The sequence below is a fragment of the Rhinichthys klamathensis genome, unplaced genomic scaffold (assembly GCF_029890125.1).
Source record: "Rhinichthys klamathensis goyatoka isolate OS25496 unplaced genomic scaffold, OSU_Roscu_1.1 h1tg000092l_1, whole genome shotgun sequence".
Classification (NCBI taxonomy): domain Eukaryota; kingdom Metazoa; phylum Chordata; class Actinopteri; order Cypriniformes; family Leuciscidae; genus Rhinichthys; species Rhinichthys klamathensis.
This window is the reverse complement of record NW_026606631.1, coordinates 3,300,755-3,322,017: the sequence shown is the minus strand read 5'-3', so window position 1 is coordinate 3,322,017 and position 21,263 is coordinate 3,300,755. Positions and strand designations below refer to the sequence as shown.

Here is a 21,263-nt window from a genome sequence, read left to right as displayed (position 1 = left end):
CTGCAAAGTTCCTCAAAAGAAAACGTAAATTTGATCACGTGTCTCCAATTTTGAAATCGCTGCATTGACTACATGTGCATTTTAGAATTGAGTTTAAAATTCTTCTCTTTGTTTTTGAATCCTTAAATAATCTGGGACCGAACTATTTGTCTGAGCTACTCTGTCCATACAATCCCACACAAAATCTGAGGTCTGGTGATAAGAGACTTTTATCTGTCCCCAGATCACGATTAAATCATAGAGGAGCCCTAGATTCCGGTTTACATCAGATCGGCACAGTCTTTAACTGTTTTTAAATCTCCTTGTTTTTAAAACTTTTTTATAGCTTTTAATTAATTGTGAGCTTCTGTCATGAATGTGTGGTTTGCCCTTGTCTCTTTATCTTGTGTTTTATTCAGCACTTTGGTCAGCCATGCTTGCTGTTTTTAAATGTGCTATTTAAAAAAAAAAAAAACTTGAAACTTGAAACTTATGACATTTCCACGTCTCTGCCTGCCTTCCTTGCTCCTACCTTAAAACATTTTTACTTGTATGAATTCACACTGTCACACTCTCTTTATATTTGTTCATTTAAAGGCCGCAACAACTATTGAACCTTTTCATCGTTAACAATATTCCACATTTGAAGGATATGTTGTCACAATGGAAACTGCTATAACACACTTTTTTAATGTATATATATATATATATATATATAAATTGAATTTAAATTAAAATCTCTTCAAGCTTGTCTAGTGGACCTACCCACTTTGGCCAACCACATACCAACTACATTTCCCATGATGCGTAGCATGTCGCTTCCGTGACGTCACTGTCCACGTGAGCTTCATTCAGCTGAGCGCTGCAAAGATGAATGGCTGGGGTTTGTTTAAAACAATCTTATGTTTAATATATTTTCTGGTTTCAAACGTTATACATGTCTTGTACGTCTGTCTTATGTGTGTTACTGTCTGCTGTTTTGAGTCGATAGCATGCTCGGATACAGCACATCCATCCGGATGAAGCTGTACACACAACTGATGAGACATAAACGCTCATTTAACGCAGTGATGATTTTACCCGAGCCATTCACTGTGCGTTTATATAATAATGCCCGTGTTCGGCAGCCTCTGATCGTGAAACCACTGCATATATTTCTGTAACAGACTGTCCTGGAATGCTTGAGTGCGGGGGTGTCTGTCTGTCCCCTTCACTGCAGGCGCACATCTGACCAGCAGATGCATGTCTCACTGCAAATATCACTTATGATGAGAAATAAACGTGATTGCTCATGTTGTTTACAGGGGGTGGAAGATGGAAACGTTGGAAAAATGGAGCAGAGACATCATGGCACCTCATCAGCTGGATAAGAAATATCATTCCAAACAAAATGGTGAGATTTGCTTCAAACCTACCTTTTTGAATTTGAGATGAATTGCCTTCCTAAAAATTCTTTACTTTTAATAAATATAGTCACATTTACGTTAAAATCCACATTTTTACATAGAAGCAGTTTCCAGTAATTCACTGTTTTATATATATATATAAATATGCTGCTTCTACGTAAATATGTGGATTTTAGTGAAAATTTAACTATTACAAGGTTTTAGGCATTACAAGAGCAACCAATATAATTAACGTGTATAATCTAAAAATAACATTCTTGGACTACTACAAACAGTGTACCTTAAAATATACAAATGATCACCATTGTAGTAAAAAAAAAAAAAGAAAAGTCAATCAGCATGGAATTACAGTTTATCTTTACACTGTGTTCCAAATTATTATGCAAGCGACATATTAGTAGGATTTCAGTATAACAAACATTCAGATTTGAGTTTTTCAAAGAAAGTGTTTGCTTGTTTTATTTCTCCATATCTTTTTAGATAACTGGTATCAAGAGAGGTGTGTTAAATAGTTCGGTCTTAGGTGAAAGGAAACCCTACTTAAAGAGGTTGTTCCACATTATTAAGCAAGTCACAGTTCTCATGCAATATGGGGAGGAAAAAAAGATCTTTCTGAAGATGAAAAGCAAGAAATGGTGCAATGTTATGCAAAGGACATGAAAACAACTAATACTGTGTGAAAACTAAATGTAGATTATATAAGATATTTGAGTAATTTACAGCACAAGAGAACTGGCACGGATAAAGGCTTATTAAGGAAAGTTCCTATCAAAAAATATGAATTGTATTAACTGTTGAGCAGCAAACGGGTATTTGAAGCTGCTGGTGTCTCAAGAACCTCTCCATGCAGGCTGGCGGATTTGCGTTAAGTTGCATTTCAGCCACCTCTAACCAAAGCTTACAAACGTTACAGTATTTAACGTAACAGTATTTTACTGTATACCATCACCTACACTACCGTTCAAAAGTTTGGGGTCAGTGAGAATTTTATTTTTATTTTTTGGAGGAAAGAAATCAATACTTTTATTTATCAAGGACAGTAAAGACATTTATAATGTTACAAAAGATTCTGTTTCAAACAAATGCTGTTCTTTTGAACTTCCTATTCATCAAAGAATCCAAAAAAAAAAAAAAAAAAACCTGTACAATTGACAGACCAACAACTGTTTCAACATTGATAATAATAATAAATGTTTCTTGAGCATCAAATCCTCATATTATACTGATTTGTGAAGGATCATTTGACACTGAAGACACTGACACTGGTGATGCTGAAAATTCAGCTTTGATCACAGGAATAAATTACACTTTACTATATATTCACACAGAAAACAGCTGATTTACACTGGAATAATATTTAATACTATAACTGATTTTTGTTGTATTTTTAATCAAATAAGCGCAGCCATGGTTAGCAGAAGAGAATTCTTTTAAAAGTATTTAAAATCGTACCGCCCCCAAACTTTTGAACGGTAGTGTACATGTATTGTCTTGATGATAGTTTTTTTTCCCACTGTAAATTATTGATAATTAATTTTACTTCTAAAAATGTTCACAGTGCAAAGACACTGATGATGTGATATCGAAAACGTTTTGTCTTTGCATTTTTTGTACATACTTTTGTTATTATGGTGTCTGTATAAAGACTTGCGCTTTTGTTGAACTATGATGTTAACTGTTTGGGCCTACACATTAGGGAAATGTGAGTGAATACATCTCAGTGTTTGGTTCGGTCTTTGAAATTGCTTTTTACTTATTGATTTACTTTACTTTTACTTGTCCTGTTAAATTTGCTATAATGTTTTTTACTGCATATGGTAAGGTAACTTAAAATGAACAGGATTTACTGTAGCATCTTACATTTATTTTCTAAATCATTTTTTTTTTACTGTGTAAGTGTAAGATCTGTGTAAGATCTTTCTTTCGACAATCTAAGATGTTCATGTCCATGAAAAACCTGAAATGGAATGGAAGAGGCCTGGATTTTATAATATGTAATTAATAACTTTATAATTAATACAAAAGTTATGAAAATTTCAGATTTAAGTATTTAATAAACTAGTACTGTCTACAATATTCAGTGAAGATATTCCTTGGTCAGAAGGTGTGGGAAACCAGTACAGCATATTTCCATGTTAATTTTATATTTTAAGACTCTGAATTATTAATGTTTCATTTAAGTTTAAAAGTTTTCATTTTTGTATTTTTTTGTTTGTGATTTGTTGGCCGATTCCACTTTTTAAAAATAAATAAATGCGTATGTCTTTTGTTTATGCCACAGCCGTGAACCATGATTTGTTATTTTCTAGAGACCATTTGATTAGATGAAAGTTTTTATACACCCCCGAACGCAAACATGCACTAAAACCACACAACTCCAAATTGGATTTCATAGGATCTTTGCTTTTCTTCACCCTACTGGTGATTTGTTTCTGGTTCAGACAACCTTAGTATTTTATTCTGTTTTATCCAGGCATGATTGCAAAAAATCTACTGAACTCTCTCAAGATTCGCAATCGTTTGCAGCTACAGCCCATTTCTCGTTCAGCATGTGCCACTGGTAAGTACTACAGTTTGTGTTTGGATTTTTCAGGACATCATTTCTGTATTGTGCTGCTGACATTCATATACTGGATGTCACTGTCTATCAAATATGTATTTCTGTTAAATATCTTATTGGTATGTTCTCCATAGGTGTTCCGTCCATATGACAATACAATCTTAACAAACGTGATTTAGTATAATTAGAGTAAATTGAAATAAATTTGACTGCAAATAAATAAAAGAAAGCTTACGAAATAACAAGGAATTTCATATTGAGAATCTGGGGCACAAATTGTATATGCGTGTAAATGCCCAATTTCTTTAAAACAAGAAGCCATTGCATGGAACTGTTTAATATATATTTAATTGGCGATTATTCATGAGTCTGAATGTCTTTCAGCACTGTTGACAGTGGTTGTTTTGCTAATGTGCAGATACTTAATTTAGTCGCAGCTGGCTAAATTTTAAAAGCTAAACTGCTTTATAGCATTGTGTCGTGTAAACAAACATACACAGTAAATTGGCGGAGCAATGACACGATGGAATGGCTGTCTGAAGTAAGTGATGTGGGAGTATTAATGCCTGATTCGTGTTGTCCTGGATCAAACTCTCAGCTCCATTAATGAGTGTCCTCATTGAATCACACGCTCACTGACAGACAGGTGCCTTATAGGGAGAAACTTAAAGGGTTGGTTCACACGAAAATGAAAATTCTGTCATTTACTCACCCTCCTGTTGTTCCAAACCCGGAAGGCTTTCGTTTATCTTTGGAACACAAATTAATTTGTGATCTCCATTGACAGATACACAACTGCCATGTTGATGCTTCAAAACGTTCATAAAGAGATCACAAAACTAATAAATATGAATTGAGTGGTTTAGTCCAAGTTTTCTGAAGAGACATGATCGCTTTATATGATGAATAGATTGAATCTAGGCTTTTATTCAAATATAAACATTGATCAGCGAACATAAACATAAGCTGAACTGAACCTGCTTGACGGGCGAGAACTAACCTCTTGAACAAAGCTCAAGCGTGCTGCTTAACACGACAATGAACCTCATTGGTTCTTGCTGAAGCTCAAACGTGCTGCGTAATACTAGAATGAACCTCACTGGAAAATTTGGACTAAACCGCTCAATTCATATAGTTATGAACTTTTTGAAGCTTTAAAGTGTTAGTTGCTTAGCTGTCAATTAGGGCTGTGTTGAAAAAATCGATTCACCAATTCTGAATCGATTTTCATATTAATTTCTAAAGATCGATCCGTAACTCAGAGGATCGATTTAATAATAGGCTTACATTTTCCCCGTGAACTTTAACTTGCCGCGACTGGGAGATCCCTATGCGCATTGAAAGGCTTTCACTCAGCGCGCACACTGTTACAACAACGGGCTTTAAGTGAGTCATTAAACCGTTCATTCAACGAACACGTTCAAAAAAGCTGATTCATTAAAAGAGATGTAATGAAACAAGGTGTTAATTATTTTTAACTTTAAGTTCCACTTTTCAAGGCTCAGCTGAGCAGCAATGCGTCGCATGGGTAACGCTGAAGCTGATGCTTCACTTATTAGAGACCAATATGGCATTGATTCAATGCGTGACTCGCTGATTTTATTTCCCCGCGGCTTCCTCGCGCTGTGGAATGCTGACCAGCGCTGCTGCTGACGCGCATTTATGGTAAATACCCGTGACGTGAAAGTTAAAAGGATGATACAACAAATATTTCACTTTCCTTTGACACGGCAACCTTTTTCACGAATACATGACTTCAAAGACAGACGCAGGTAATCCGCACGCGCTCTGCCGATCTCTCTCATTCACTGTCTGTGCGAAGCCTCTGTAGGCTACACATCACCACGATAAACAGTCTTGTTTGTTATCATTATGAACTTGTTTAGCATTCAATACACATGCATGAAGTTCAAAACAAGAAGGGTATAGCCTTATAAAAAAACGTGAATATCGCGGTTGCTTCGGTTACTTGTAATCTTCTGCGGTTGACTTGTCAGTAGCGCGGTACTACAAGATTGCGGTAATCGCGACAGCCCTAATACTGCTGCTGATATAGGCATACCTCTGCGTCCTCTGTCGTCTACACCAGTGCAAGTTTGTGAAAGCAGTTGTATCAACACTCTGGAAGGGGGATTGTTCTTTACAACCATCAATACTCCCATTAATTTGCAGTTAAATGTCTATAATAGCCTAATAGTATCAATATGTTGCATAACTACAGTCCTGTAATTCAGGTAACAGCTGGAAAAAAACAAAAACACTTATCTAAATCTCGAAGATCGGATCGGATCGAATAATGATAATCGATTCAAGATCTTGAGAATCGGAATCGAATCGATTCTTGAAATTTGAATCGAAACCCAGCCCTACTGTCAATGGAGGGACAGAAATCGCTCATATTTCATTAAAAATATCTTCATTTGTGTTCCGAAGATGAACGAAAGTCTTACGGGTTTGGAACCACATGAGAGTGAGTAAATGATGACAGAATTTTCATTTTTGGGTGAACTATCCCTTTAAGGGCAGTTTCTCATAAGCTTGTTGAGCACTTTAGGGCATGGTTGAAGTGGGACTCTGCCATTACATTAGTGTCTGGTTTCACAGACAAAGCTTAAACCTGCACATTAATTTGTTTAAAGAAGTAAAAAAAAAATCTCAGTTGCTGTTCATTGATCTCAATTACTCGGTGTATCGAAGGCTCCTGTCCAGACCTGATGAATAGGAACGAGCAGCCCGACTCCCGGCCGCTAGCCATGGCCTTGACGCCCCAGCTACCGCCCAGGACCCATCGGCCCCTGTGTCTCTCAGTGTCCTCCGACAGCAATGGGCGCTTTAAAGCTCTGGAGACCCAGGAATGGAAGAACAACCTCAAAGCTCAGGTAGGTGGAAGTACTTTCAAGTCAGCTGCTCGTAACTCGTTGCAAAGGAGGTTTGAAATGTTCAGTTTGAAAACCTTTCTTAATGGTGTGACTTTTTTTTGTCAGATGGAGCAGGCCCATAGTGCCGGAGCAGCCAGCAGCACAGGCTCCCTGGAAAGAGCGTCTCTCTTTTGCGCTTCTGGCTCCACCACCACTGGCTCTGGCCTCTCCAGTCCGGTGGAGCACCTCACCAAGAGCAAGTCCTCTAGTCGCTTTTCACTCTTCTCCCCTCCTTGGAACAGCAGCTCTGAGTCTGACTCTAACCCCCCTTCCCGCTCTGGATCCAAGAAAATGCGCAACTACAGTCGCAGAGCAGTTCCCGGCAGTGCCAAGACGGGCCCAGAGACTCCAGAACCCAAGCAGAGCGTCTCTGAACACTTCCAGTACTCGGATCCGGTTATATCCAAGGTTACAGACTACATTTACGTGGGCAACCTGAACGCGGCTTATAGCGGACGTACGTTGTGCCGAAATAACATCGATAGCATCATCGACATGAGCAGCCTACCTGGGGAGACTTGTTTGAGAGTCATTCCTTGCACTTGTTCAAGGGGTGTCAAGCATAGTTGGTCTCGGCTCAAAGTGGACATGAGCGACCTCCCGGACACCGTCCAAGAAGGCCTCGCCCTCAAGCACCGCTGCTTCGAGGACATCAATGAGTGCATTGATGCCTCCACGGAGAAGAGGAAGCGAGTGTTGGTCCATTGTCGTGATGGTATTTCCCTTGCCCCCACTTGCATTATTCAGTACCTCATGGTCAAGCAAAATATGAGGCTTATTGCCGCCTATGAGCTGCTCAGAGCCAAACACCCCATCAACATTCGCGAGTCCCATCAGAACGTTCTGGTAAGTCTCGAAAGAGCACTGCGACCGGGCGGGAACACGGACCCAGAGTGCTTTAAACAGGCCATCTCCCGCAAAGTGGCTTGGACCTGATAGAGAACCTTGGGGAACCTCAGTTTTATTTGAACTTTTTGTAGTTTGTGCTTTTACTTTGTACATTATTTCCTCTGTTAACAGTGAAAGGCAGCTTTTGGTGTGTTAACTGAGCTGGATGTCATGGTGTGAGTGCTAACTGTGAAAATTACTTAAGTTGTTCAGTGGCCATTTTAGAGAAAATTTGAGTCATTCGTTTTACAAACACGCTTTGTGCAGCTGCTAAACAATGGGATTTGTTTGGGAATATATCTCTTATTTATTTTTCTTCACATGGGTACATAGCCATGCTGTGCAGGTTTATGCTGAGGAAGACATTTAGTGGGAACTCAGGAGATGAAACGATGTCCTATATGACTGCAAACGCCACTACTGAGGCTGAAACGTCAAACTGGAGTACTATCAACTACACATCTCAAACACTTTCTTAACAGATTGAGGACTAAACATGATTAGTCATCGTATCTGGCAGTAAAAAGCACAACCTTTGTTAGCCTCCTAATTCATTTGAAAATTGGTTGATATTTCTCTACGTTTATCCAGGGTTGAAAGATACACAGTAAGAGTAGTCCTCTATGAGGAGTCATTTCATTTACTAAGCTTCTTTTATTAAATGTGTAATTTTCAACGTTTGATCAAATACTAATTTCAGTGCTTGGATAAAAATGTGAATTTTGCGATTATGTAATTGAATCTGGCCCACTTTGTACCTTTTATGGAGTCTTGGTATTTGGAAAGTGAATTGAAGTGAGTTGTGGAGCAATGCTCAGTTGCAAAGGCTTGATATTGCACTAACCACAAGGAAATGCACAAGTTTGCTGACACATGGCTTAGTTTGATTTAATGTTACGCAGTGAATATAGATCAAAAATATTTTTATGATAACGTTTATGCTTCTCTATAATGATTGTTGTTCATGGTTTCTATTGAATTATTATTTTGCCATTTAGAAAAATGCAACAACCCTAGCACATGTATGTCACAGAAGACACCTTGGACATTTCATTTAGAGAATAAGATTATTTTATGTTCCCTGATATAAATTAAACCCAATTTAAATTGAAAGGGAACATTCCAATGCAACAAATATCTTGATTTTGTTTTGTTGATTAGAATGGAAGCAATCTAGGTTTTCGCATTGTGTGGCCGCTTGCTTCCAGTGCAGACTGGAAAGTTTTTGCAACATTTATGGTTTCAAATGTAAGTGAATCTGCTGGGTATTAAAAAAAAAAAAAAAAAAAAAAAACGTTTTTGTGATATCTGTACACAAATGTGTGTAATGTGTCTTGATGACATACATCTGCTTCCTGGGAAAACAGCTCTCAAATATATGACATGGCTTATGCTTGTCAGCAGTGATTATTATATTTTGATATTTAGTGCGCAATTTGGTGAAGAAAGAGCCTCCTGAGTTTTGGTGCCTTTTGTTTGAACTTGTCCCAGTGTGATTATTGTGACATTCACACGCGCACACTGTATGCACTCATCAGGCATAGACAAATATGCTGTCTTTATGCTTTGAAATGTTCAGGAAATGCTCCATGTCGGTGTAATTTTGTGATGTATGGCAGAGATCAGTTCCATCTGAATAAGCTGTTGTAAAGTTTTCATAGCAGTGCTCACAGTGAATAGTGTCTGTACTTCAATCAGTCTGGTGGTGACGTCAATCAGTGTGTTCATTACCTTCTTCTACGGGCCAGCAATTAGCTTCTAACATTAGCAAAGCTGTATTTAGATTCAAATGGAACTGTTGCTTTATTCTTATTCATTAGCCTATTTAAATATTTTTTCTTTTGGATGGCTGATCTCACCCTGTATAAAGGTCTAACAATATGAATTCTCAGGTTAACTTTATTGGCCTAGAAGACATTCTCAATGCGTTAGAAACCAGAATAATGTGAGGCAATGTATTTTCTGTATCACGTTTTTGAAGAAAATGCATTTGTACTTGTTAATATTAAAGAGAATCTAATGCACTGACTTTCTTGTCATATGTGATTTGTTTGTTTTTTTACTAATTTTCTAATTTTATTCAAAGTGTTGCTAATGTTATACAACATACAAGCTATGGAAGTGTAAGCTTAAGAACTAATGCACACAAGATGTAACTTAAGCTGTAAAGGTTTATAAATTACAGATGTAGATACAAGTTCACAAATAACTGCATCTAGTCGACTGGAGCATTTCTGTTGGGTATGTGGCTTTATTAGCAATTTGTTAGCAGTTGTTTTTTTACTCTACTGAAGACAATTAATCTTGGGGAGAATAGATTCAACATAACTAAAATTGGTAACTGCCTCTCCTTTGGGCAACTTTATTTTCAATTCTATTAAAACTGATTTAATTTTTTTTTTTTTTTTTTTTTTTTTCATGTCATTAAAACTTGGAAACCTTATACATTTAATGGGATACTCCACCCAAAAATGACAATTACTCGCCCTCAAGTTGTTGCAAACCTGTATGAGTTTCTTTCTTCTGCTGAACACAAAGGAAGATATTTTGAAGAACGATTGGAACCAAACAGTTGTTTGGCACCATTGACTTCCATAGTAGAAAAAAAAAATACTATGGAAGTCAATGGTGCCAAAGTTCCAATCGTTCTTCAAAATATCTTCCTTTGTGTTCAGCAGAAGAAAGAAACTCATACAGGTTTGCAACAACTTGAGGGTGAGTAAATGATGACATAATTTTCATTTTTGGGTGGAGTATCCCTTAAACATTTATTTTTAATACTTTGCAAATGTCTTCTATAAATTACCTTTGTTCTAAGCCCAGACTTTTGAGCTCCAATTATGAAAATGCATCAATATATTATACATGTATTACAAAAATATATTACATTATTAAAACTATATTTGAACAAAGAGTGATATAATCATAAACCATTTCAATATGTATTGCGTGGAAATGATTTTAGGAAGAAATTATGACTTATTTCACTTGTATATACATACACTCACCTAAAGGATTATTAGGAACACCATACTAATATTGTGTTTGACCCCCTTTCGCCTTCAGAACTGCCTTAATTCTACGTGGCATTGATTCAACAAGGTGCTGAAATCATTCTTTAGAAATGTTGGCCCATATTGATAGGATAGCATCTTGCAGTTGATGGAGATTTGTGGGATGCACATCCAGGGCACGAAGCTCCCGTTCCACCACATCCCAAAGATGCTCTATTGCAGTGGTTCTCAACCTCTCCTGCAGGGACCCCCTGACACACCATGTTTCTGTTTTAACCCTGAAATGGCACACCTGATTCAATTAATTAAAGGCTTAATGAGTCATTATTAGAGTAGGAAGTAGGAATTAGTTAATTGATCAATTAGTCAACTACTCATTAAGCCTTCAATTAATTGAATCAGGTGTGCCATTTCAGGGTTAAAACAGAAACATGGTGTGTCAGGGGGTCCCTGCAGGAGAGGTTGAGAACCACTGCTCTATTGGGTTGAGATCTGGGGACTGTGGGGGCCATTTTAGTACAGTGAACTCATTGTCATGTTCAAGAAACAAATTTGAAATGATTTGAGCTTTGTGACATGGTGCATTATCCTGCTGGAAGTAGCCATCAGAGGATGGGTACATGGTGGCCATAAAGGGATGGACATGGTCAGGAACAATGCTCAGGTAGGCCGTGGCATTTAAACGATGCCCAATTGGCAGTAAGGGGCCTAAAGTGTGCCAAGAAAACATCCCCCACACCATTACACCACCACCACCAGCCTGCACAGTGGTAACAAGGCATGATGGTTCCATGTTCTCATTCTGTTTACGCCAAATTCTGACTCTACCATCTGAATATCTCAACAGAAATCGAGACTCATCAGACCAGGCAACATTTTTCCAGTCTTCAACTGTTCAATTTTGTTGAGCTCTTGCAAATTGTAGCCTCTTTTTCCTATTTGTAGTGGAGATGAGTGGTACCCGGTGGGGTCTTCTGCTGTTGTAGCCCATCCGCCTCAAGGTTGTGCGTGTTGTGGCTTCACAAATGCTTTGCTGCATACCTCGGTTGTAACGAGTGGTTATTTCAGTCACTGTTGCTCTTCTATCAGCTTGAATCTGTCGGCCCATTCTCCTCTGACCTCTGGCATCAACAAGGCATTTCCGCCCACAGAACTGCCGCTCACTGGATGTTTTTTCTTTTTCGGACCATTCTCTGTAAACCCTAGAGATGGTTGTGCGTGAAAATCCCAGTAGATTAGCAGTTTCTGAAATACTCAGACCAGCCCTTCTGGCACCAACAATCATGCCACGTTCAAAGTCACTCAAATCAACCTTTCTTCCCCATACTGATGCTCGGTTTGAACTGCAGGAGATTGTCTTGACCATGTCTACATGCCTAAATGCACTGAGTTGCCGCCATGTGATTGGCTGCTTAGAAATTAAGTGTTAACGAGCAGTTGGACAGGTGTACCTAATAAAGTGGCCGGTGAGTGTATACCCAATACCATCACACACAGTGGGCTCCACAAATATTGGCACCCTTGGTAAATATGAGCAAAACTTACTGTGAAAATTAGTTTTTGTCATTTCTCCTCTTAGTCTTTTATTCAAAATATTCACAAAAATCCAACCTTTATTTGAAGTTAATTTAAATTGATTGAAGTTAATTTACACAAAATATAAATGTGGAATAAATTAAATAAATAAAGTTTTCTCCAAAATATATGTGCCAAAATTATTGGCACCCCTAAATATTCTAGTGAGTAGAAATCTAACTGAACTATATTCCCATTCATATGGAATGATTTTAAGTTCACCTTATTGATCAGGAACACAAGTGATAAGTCCTGTCTTCCTGTTCCACTGGGCTCTAAATGTGAAGTGAAATTAGTCTTAGTCTGCCTATTGTCTTCCATCACTATGGGAAAGACCTGAGAATACAGTGATGATGTAATGATGTGTGAAAAAGGTTGAGTTGCACAAATCATAAAATGGCTATAAGATAAGTTTAATTGTTAGGAATACTCATTTCCACTATCTGGGCAATAATTAAGAAGTTGAAATTAACAACCTGGAAGAAGATGTGTGTCTACATTGGTCCCACACACTCTGAGGAGGATGGTTTGAACTGCCAAACAAACTGTAAGGATTAAAGTTGGAGAATTGCAGAATGCATATGCCAGTTGGGTCTAGGGGTCAGAAAGTCCCAAAACATATGATTAGACCTCACCTAGGCTATATAACCACAGCTTGTTTGAGAAGGTTGCTATAAAAAGCCTCAAACAGCAAGCCTATGCACCTACAGTTTGCCAGGCATTACTGAAACTTTCAGTGAGACTGGATTTTTGTGGTCAGATGAGATCAAAATAAAGCTTTTTGGAAAAACACCAGAGGTGGATTTGGTGTTGACCGAAACATTGCCATGTAGAAAAGTCCCTCATCCCCACTGTGAAGTATGGTTGTGGATCTGTAACACTGTGAGGCTAATTTTCTTCCGAAGTCCCTGGACAACTAGTTATGATATACAGTATCATAAACTTCATCAAGTACCAGCAGATATTAAATCAACACCAGACTGACCCTGCCAGGAACCTTAAACTGGGCTGCGTTAGGATTTTCCAGCATGACAATGATCCAAAGCAAAACAACAGAATAGTTCACTGACCACAGAATGAAGAATTTGCCATGAACACAGCAGTCCCCCGAACCAAACCCCGTAAAAAAACCCATGGGATAAGCTGAAGAAAACAGTCCACAAGCATGGACCTCTAAATCTGAGGAATCTGGATATGAAGGAAAGGTTTCAGATATTGCCATAAGCTCATCAACCTTATTACACATCATAGGAGAGGATCCAGAGCTGTTATCTTGGCAAAGGGATGTTGCACAAATATGAAGGGGTGTCAATAATTGTGGAATACACCGAAAAATATTGTCATGTCAAAAATATTATTTTATCATTTAAATTTTTAAATTTTAAATTTTTATCATTTTTAAATGATCTTATAATTCTTTCAACTATTTGACTTTAATTCAAGTTTAGATTTTTGTGAATATTTTAAATGAAAGGCTAACAAATGTTCACAGTCAGTTTTGCTCATATTTACCAAGGGTGCCAATACTTGTGGAGCCCAATGCAACCTCATACAGTACTGGTCAGAATTATTTGCCCCCTTGGTAAATATGATCAAAGATGGCTGTACAAATAAATCTGCATTGTTTATCCTTTTGATATTTTATTTTTTATGGGGGGAATCACATTATGAAATAAATATTTTTCTCCAAAACACGTTGGGAACAATTATTTGCCTGCTTTTATTAAATACTTTTTGTAACCTCCTTTTTCCAGGATACCAGCTCTGAGTCTTCTCCTATAATGCCTGATGAGTTTGGAGAACACCTGACAAGAGATCCTCTCCAGATCCTGCAGATTCCCAGATCCATGTTGGCGCTTCTTCTCTTCTGTTCAGCCCACTCATCTTCTATAGGCTTCAGGTCAGGGACTGGGACGGCCATTGCAGATGCTTGGTTTTGTGCTCAGTGACCCATTTTTGTTATGATTTTGATGTTTGTTTTTGGATCACTGTCCTGTTGGAAGATTCAAACATGGTCCGTCATAAGATTTCTAGCACAGGCTGTCAGGTTTAGATTTTTTTATCTGTTGGTATTTGATCGAATCCATGATGCCATGTATCTGAATGTCCAGTACCTGTGGCAGAAAATTAGGCCCACAGCATTAAAGATACAGCAGAGTATTTCATTTGACACATGGGGTACTTTTTTATCCCTATATAAGCCAAACTCATATTAACTGTTTGCTGCCAAAAAGTCCCTTTTTTTTGTTTAATTTGTTCTCCAAACTCATCAGGCATTATAGGAGAAGACTCAGAGCTGTCATCTTGGAAAAAGGAGGTTGCCAAAAGTTATTTATACACTATAAATATACATATCCAAAGCTCCCATGTATACACAATACCACCTCATATACCCAATACTCCCACATATATCAATACATCCACATATACTCAGTACCACAAATAAACATGCTCATTACCACCACATATACCCAAATAAACACAACACACCCACATATACCCAACAACACAAACATAATACCAAAAATACATAAATACTCCAATACATAATAACAAGTATGTATAACCGAACCCCCCAAATATACTGAATATTGCCACATTTACATAATAAACTCTCATTTAACCAATATCACAACATATACCCCAAACTCATATATATTTTCAATACACCAACAAATACCCCATACCTTCACATATACTGTAAACCCAATTGACCACATATACCCAGCATGCCATTCACAATAATACACTTGAACACACCTGTTTTACATAGCTTTCAACAATGAATAGGCAGGTTACATTGGCCGTTCCACTACTGTATGTTTTATACTGTATATTTTGTACGTAATGATCTATTGTACTCTGTTATTTTGTGATTGTACTTTGACTAATATGTACAGCACTTTGGTCAGCGGAAGTTGTTTTTAAATGTGCTTTATAAATAAATCTGACTTGACTTGACTTGACTTGCATATACTGTACCCAATAACACAAATACACCCAATTTACCCACATATAGACAATACACAATTCCCCCAAATTTATACAATGCCACAACATATACCCAATATAACAACATACAGTATACCCAGTACCACAAATAGACATACCCATTCACGACATACGTATACCAAACATTCACTATATACTCACCTATACCCAATTACACAGATATACCAAATACCACATATGGTATACAATAGACCTACTCCCACATATACCCAATATCACAATATACTGTATAGTCACATACACCCAATACCACAAAAAACAGTTGTAATCGAAATTATTCAACCCTATTGCAAATCGGGTTTATTGCCAAAATGTACAGACATTCAGCTGTTTGCAATGAACAAATAAAACAAAAGTAATTTAAAAAGCTCAACACAACAAATGTTTGTTTCAAGTGCTTTCCCCAAATTCAACTGAAAATGCAACTTTTAATGTCTTATACATTTTCAAAATTTTTCAACCCCCTGAAAAGAATCCCTCACAACAGCTCAAATCTGCAAAATATGTGTTGTCTCAAGCACACCTGATGCAACTAATCGAAGGCTTCATTAGTTGCACCAGGTGTGCTTGAGCTAGAACACATGAAATATCTGAACTGGCTCGGTTTGTTGAGTGTCACATTTGACTGAATGTTAGAAATATGTATAAGTCAAAAGAATGGTACAAAAAGTTAAGAGAAGATCTTGCCCTGTAACAGTTCTGATTGTTCCATTTCTTTTGCTGTAATTCTTCTCCCTACCTCAAGAGGGATCTAGGGAGGTTTCTAAAGGAAGGGTTATCCTCTTAAGAGACACAAGTCAGGGTGTAGTAGGTGCTGGCATGGCTTTGAGTGTTTGCTCAACTTAGCTTTATGCATGAAACCCTATTATGAGGAACATCTTTGGTTCTAAAGCTCAGTGTAAGTTGTATATATATATATATGTATATTATAATTCTATATGTGTTATCTGTGTCAAGTGCATATTTTGATTTGTGTTTTGCATATTTGTTCAGAGGGTTCTCTATGGGCCTCATTCATCATAAAATTAAGAACACTTCATCTAGACTATGTTTTGAACTTGTTCTGCACTTTTGTGGATTACCTGGACTGGTGCCTGGTTATGGTTTAAGGGCATTGTTTTTTGTTGGATTTCTAACCCTATTATTGAACGGATTGAAATATTACAAAATACTCACCTCTTACCTGAAGTACTTTGGAGTGGTGAGAAATTGAATTTATTTCTGCCTGGACTCAGACATGTTGTGGTGGACTGAAAGGCTCTAACATAATGAAGTTGGGCATTTTCTTTATTCTGGATGTAATGTTTTGCTGACATTGTTGCTGTTGTATATATATATGTTGTTTAGGTGTTTATTATCAAAACTTAAATACACTTAGCTCTGCTCTTGAATGAATGGATCCCCTTCTTTTATATGTGACTAAAAAAAGAATGTTGAATACAAATGGCGCCCGAACAGGGACCTCCTAGAAAAAAAAAGAGCATGAGCAAGGTATGTTGGCTGATTGATATTTGCAATTGTGAGAGTTTGTAATCATTGTTCATTTGTTTCACTTTAAAATTATGGATGCATCTCGGGCCGAGGCTGATGTGGGTACGGACCCAGACTTCACTGCTGAACCTTTCACAACTCGCCGAGAACCAATTCAAGAACTAATACGGTCCCTTAGTAGTTTGTACTCGGAGTCTGAAGAGGAGGCAGTGGCACAGGAGAAGGCTGCAGTACATGAGGAGTATGTTGGTTTGAATGATTTGCCATCACCTCCACCGGTAGAAGGGGAGGACAAAAGTCTTATCAGTCTCACCATTGCAACCAAGTTAAATCAGTTAAGCATGAGAATAGACAAGTTGAAGAAAGACAATGTAGAGTGTATTATAAGAGTGGAGCAAGACATTCAAAATCACCTTCAGCGACATGACCACTGTCTTAGAACTCTAGATGAACAAGTTCGAGAGATAACCTTGGCTGTTGGCTTGATCAGTATCTGCGAAAGCTTGAGGAAGAGCTTTTCGATATAATTAAAAGGCGGTGTAACCTTTTGAAGCAAGTTTTTGGAAGAACAGATGCAAGATATGGGTAAGGCCATGATGGATAGCTTAAAGAGAAGAGTTAATCAGCTCAAGTCTATGATTTGTTCTGCCCCAAATGCTGTTTCTACTACTATAGCCTCGCAACCCTTCACAACGTCATTCCCAGTTGATCAGGCAATATCTACATCTCACCCAATTCCTTATAAGGCAGCAGTCAAGCTAGAATTCCCTGTAATTGGACGCACAGAAGGTGAAGATCCAATAACTTACCTAGAAAGGTGTGCCGAGTACTTAGCAGTGTGACCTATGAGTGATGGTGAGATATCGGCAATACTTCCATCAGTATTTAATTCAATTCACATTTATTTGTATAGCGCTTTTCATAATACACATAATTTCAAAGCAGCTTCACAGTAAGTGCCTGAGTCCATATTACAATTTAGAGTGATCTGTTATCAGAGGTAACTGCTAAGTTATGTATTCCAGAAATGTACATATACAAAATCACAGTTAGCTATTCTTAATTTAGTTAATTTAAACAATGTAGTAATTTAATGCAGAAACAATGAGCTTTTTGAAGTAATGAATACTTGTTTGTTAACAAATGATTATGACATTTAGAAAAATGTAGCATTGGTGCATGTTGATTCAGAGTTTGCGTCATCTGAAGTCTTTGGTGCAGTCTCTTCATAGATGTTGGGCATCTGAAGTATTCATAATTCAGCCAGCAGCCATATCCACCTGTAGCCCAAGACTGCTTGCCCACTGAAGCTAAGCAGGGCTGAGCCTGGTTAGTACCTGGATGGGAGACCACCTGGGAAAACCAGGTTGCTGCTGGAAGAGTTGTTAGTGAGGCCAGCAGGGGGTGCTCACCCTGCGGTCTGTGTGGGTCCTAACGCCCCAGTATAGTGATGGGAACATTATACTTTAACAAGCACCGTCCTTCGGATGAGACATTAAACCGAGGCCCTGACTCTCCGTGGTCCTTCGAAAGAGTAGGGGTGTAACCCCGGCATCCTGGCCAAATTTGCCCATTGGCCTCTGTCCATCATGGCCTCCTAATCATCCCCATATATACTCATTGGCTTCATCACTCTTTCTCCTCTCCACCAAGAAGCTGGTGTGTTCTGGTGCAATGTGGCTGCCGTCGCATCATCCAGGTGGATGCTGCACATTGGTGGTGGTTGAGGAGATTCCCCCTTCTATGTAAAGCGATTTGAGTGCAGAGAAAAGCGCTATATAAATGTAACGGATTACTTCATTATTATAATAGGCTGGATCCAAACTGGAGCTGACATACTCTCTAGTTACCTCAGGATGGGCATCCCGAGATAAAACAGAGAAGCAAATAGAAAATAATTTGCATAGCTTCTGTTCATAACATTAAGCAAGAATAATCATGTGCATTTGATCTGATATAACCGTAAAGGTTAGGAGATGCATTATATGAATGCTAGGCTAAAGCGATACGTCTCTAATCTAGATTCAAACTGGGAGAGTGAGCCTGAGCCCCGAACATTAACAGGAAGGCCATTCCAGAGTTTAGGAGCCTAATGTGAAAACGCCCTCCTTTAGTGGACTTTGATATTCTAGGTACTACCAGAAGCCCAGAGTTTTGTGACCTTAAAGAGCGTGATAGATTGTAGGGCGATTGAAGATCAGTTAAATACACAGGAGCTAAACCATTTAGGGCCTTATAGGTCAGTAGCAATACTTTGTAATTGATACGGAACTTAATAGGTAACCAGTGTAGATATAATAAAATTGGTGTTATATGATCATAGTTTCTTGACCTAGTAAGAACTCTAGCAGCTGCATTTTGGACTAATTGTAGCTTTTTTATTAAAGGGTAACTAGACCCCTGGTCAGAGCCTGACTCCACCCACTGGCAATATTTGAAAAATGCTGGAAAAGTGGGCGGAGCCCAGTGGAGGTAGAGGGGATGAACGGATACTCTATCCTGATCGTTTTCAATACTCGCAATTCCAACTCCTGACTCGCTACAGTGGTTTTGACGAAACAAGATGGTTTTTATACTGCCATGGGCGTGGTAGCTCGTACCAAGTGCGTGGTAAGCTGAAACCTGCTTACGTCAGCTCTCACCGCTACCGTCACGAACTACCGCAAACATCCAATAGGAAAATTCAACTGCAGTAGCCACCGTTCAACCTGAAGAGGGCAGCACTCAGACGTTTTTACACCATATATTGTAGAATTAAAACACTTTATACCCAAATGTCAAAAAAGTTACTCGAATCAATGAACAGCACTAATAAAGCCCCAGTCTTACAGACCATTAATTAAAAAAAGTTGGTTTAGTGTTTAGTTACCCTTTAAGGATGCAGGACAACCATCTAGTAATGCATTACAGTAATCTAGTCTAAAGGTCACAAATGCATGAACTAACCTTTCTGCATCAGAAAAAGCTAGCATGTTCCAGAGCTTAAAGATGTTTCTGAGGTGGAAAAAGGCTGTTTTTGTAAAGATTAGTTGTTGTCTAATATAACGCCCAGGTCTTTAACTGTAGAGGATGAATTTACAGTACATCCTTTTTAATAGAAGAAAAATTCAGGTCATCCAATATTTTATATCTTTAATACACTGTCAACTTAGATAATTAAGAGAAATCATCTGCTCGTGATGAAATGTATAACTGAGTATCATCAGCATAACAGTGGAAATTAATTCCATGTTTTCTTATAATATTACTAAGTGGCAGCATATATATAACAGCAGAGGGCCTAACACAGATCCTTGCGGCACTCCATAATTTACTGAAGTAATCTTTAATTTTTCCTCATTTAAGTAGACAAAATGGTAACGGTCTGATAGATACGATCTAAACCACCTTAATGCCTGTCCCTGAATATCAGTTTAATTTTGTAATCGATCTAAGGGTATTTTGTGATCTATAGTGTCGAACGCAGCACTAAGATCAAGTAAAACTAGTATACTGTAGAGATATTGCCTTGGTCAGAAGCTAGAAATAAGTAATTTGTAATTTTAATGAGTCCAGTTTGTGTGTTATGATGGGGCCTAAATCCAGACAATTGAAAATGTTCAAACATATCATTATTTTGCAAAAAAAAAAAAAGAGCCTAATTGAGCGGACACAACTTTTTCTAGTATTTTAGACATAAATGGAAGATTTGAAATGGGTCTGTAATTTGGTAATTCATTTGGATCTAATTGTGATTTCTTTATGAGAGGCTTAATAACTGCCAGCTTGAAGGATCTTGGAACATAACCTAGAGATAAAGACGAGTTAACAATATTGAGAAGAGCCTCTTCTGCTACAGGTAACAACTCTTTCAGTAATTTAGTGGGTTTTGGCTCTAATAAACATGTTGTTGGTTTAGATGCAAAGATAAGTTTATTTAGCTCTCCTGTCCTATAATTGTAAAGCACTGCAATTGTTCTTGAGGGGTGATAATTGAGGCTGAATCATAAGACTCTGTCAAAGGTAGTTCATTTACAATTGTATTTCTGATGCATTCGATTTTCTCATTGAAGAAATTCATAAAGTCATTACTACTAAACTTGAAAGGAGTCATTTTTCAGGTGATGTCTGTTTATTTGTTAATCTCGCCACTGTACTAAATAAAAATCTTTAGAGCACTATACTTTCTCATTCAGTACACAAGGGAGCTACACCACAGTACTTTTTTTTTTTTTTTGGCTCTGACAAGATCTACCATCTTTACCTTGTTACTCCTCTGTTCTTGCAACTCAAATGCCTTTGTGCGCCACCTCTCTCTGAGCTTGTATGGGAGCTTGAAAGCAATACTCCTCATATTGCAGACTGTGTCCAGTTCTTCCATGAACTCCAAGTCTTACACACTATTACAGCAGCTTCTAAGAAACAATGAGAAGGTCTGTAA

At 37.9% G+C, this 21,263-nt stretch overlaps 1 protein-coding gene across 1 annotated transcript; it reads left to right on the top strand.

Moving 5' to 3' along the window:
• Nucleotides 1-812: 812 nt before the first annotated feature.
• Nucleotides 813-9,779, top strand: LOC130086039 (uncharacterized). The gene is made up of 5 exons (XM_056252147.1): nucleotides 813-862; nucleotides 1,284-1,372; nucleotides 3,859-3,945; nucleotides 6,643-6,824; nucleotides 6,930-9,779. Exons 2-5 carry the CDS (start codon nucleotides 1,294-1,296, stop codon nucleotides 7,797-7,799), a joined length of 1,218 nt encoding a protein of 405 aa, XP_056108122.1. The 5' UTR covers nucleotides 813-862; nucleotides 1,284-1,293; the 3' UTR covers nucleotides 7,800-9,779.
• Nucleotides 9,780-21,263: the final 11,484 nt, after the last annotated feature.

Bases quoted from the DNA above. Each gene is read 5' to 3' on its own strand.
- LOC130086039 (XM_056252147.1), top strand. From the start codon at position 1,294: ATGGAAACGTTGGAAAAATGGAGCAGAGACATCATGGCACCTCATCAG. The intron at 3,946-6,642 runs GTAAGTACTACA...GGTGTATCGAAG, and splicing joins TCGTTCAGCATGTGCCACTG to GCTCCTGTCCAGACCTGATG. The intron at 6,825-6,929 runs GTAGGTGGAAGT...TTTTTTTGTCAG, and splicing joins AGAACAACCTCAAAGCTCAG to ATGGAGCAGGCCCATAGTGC.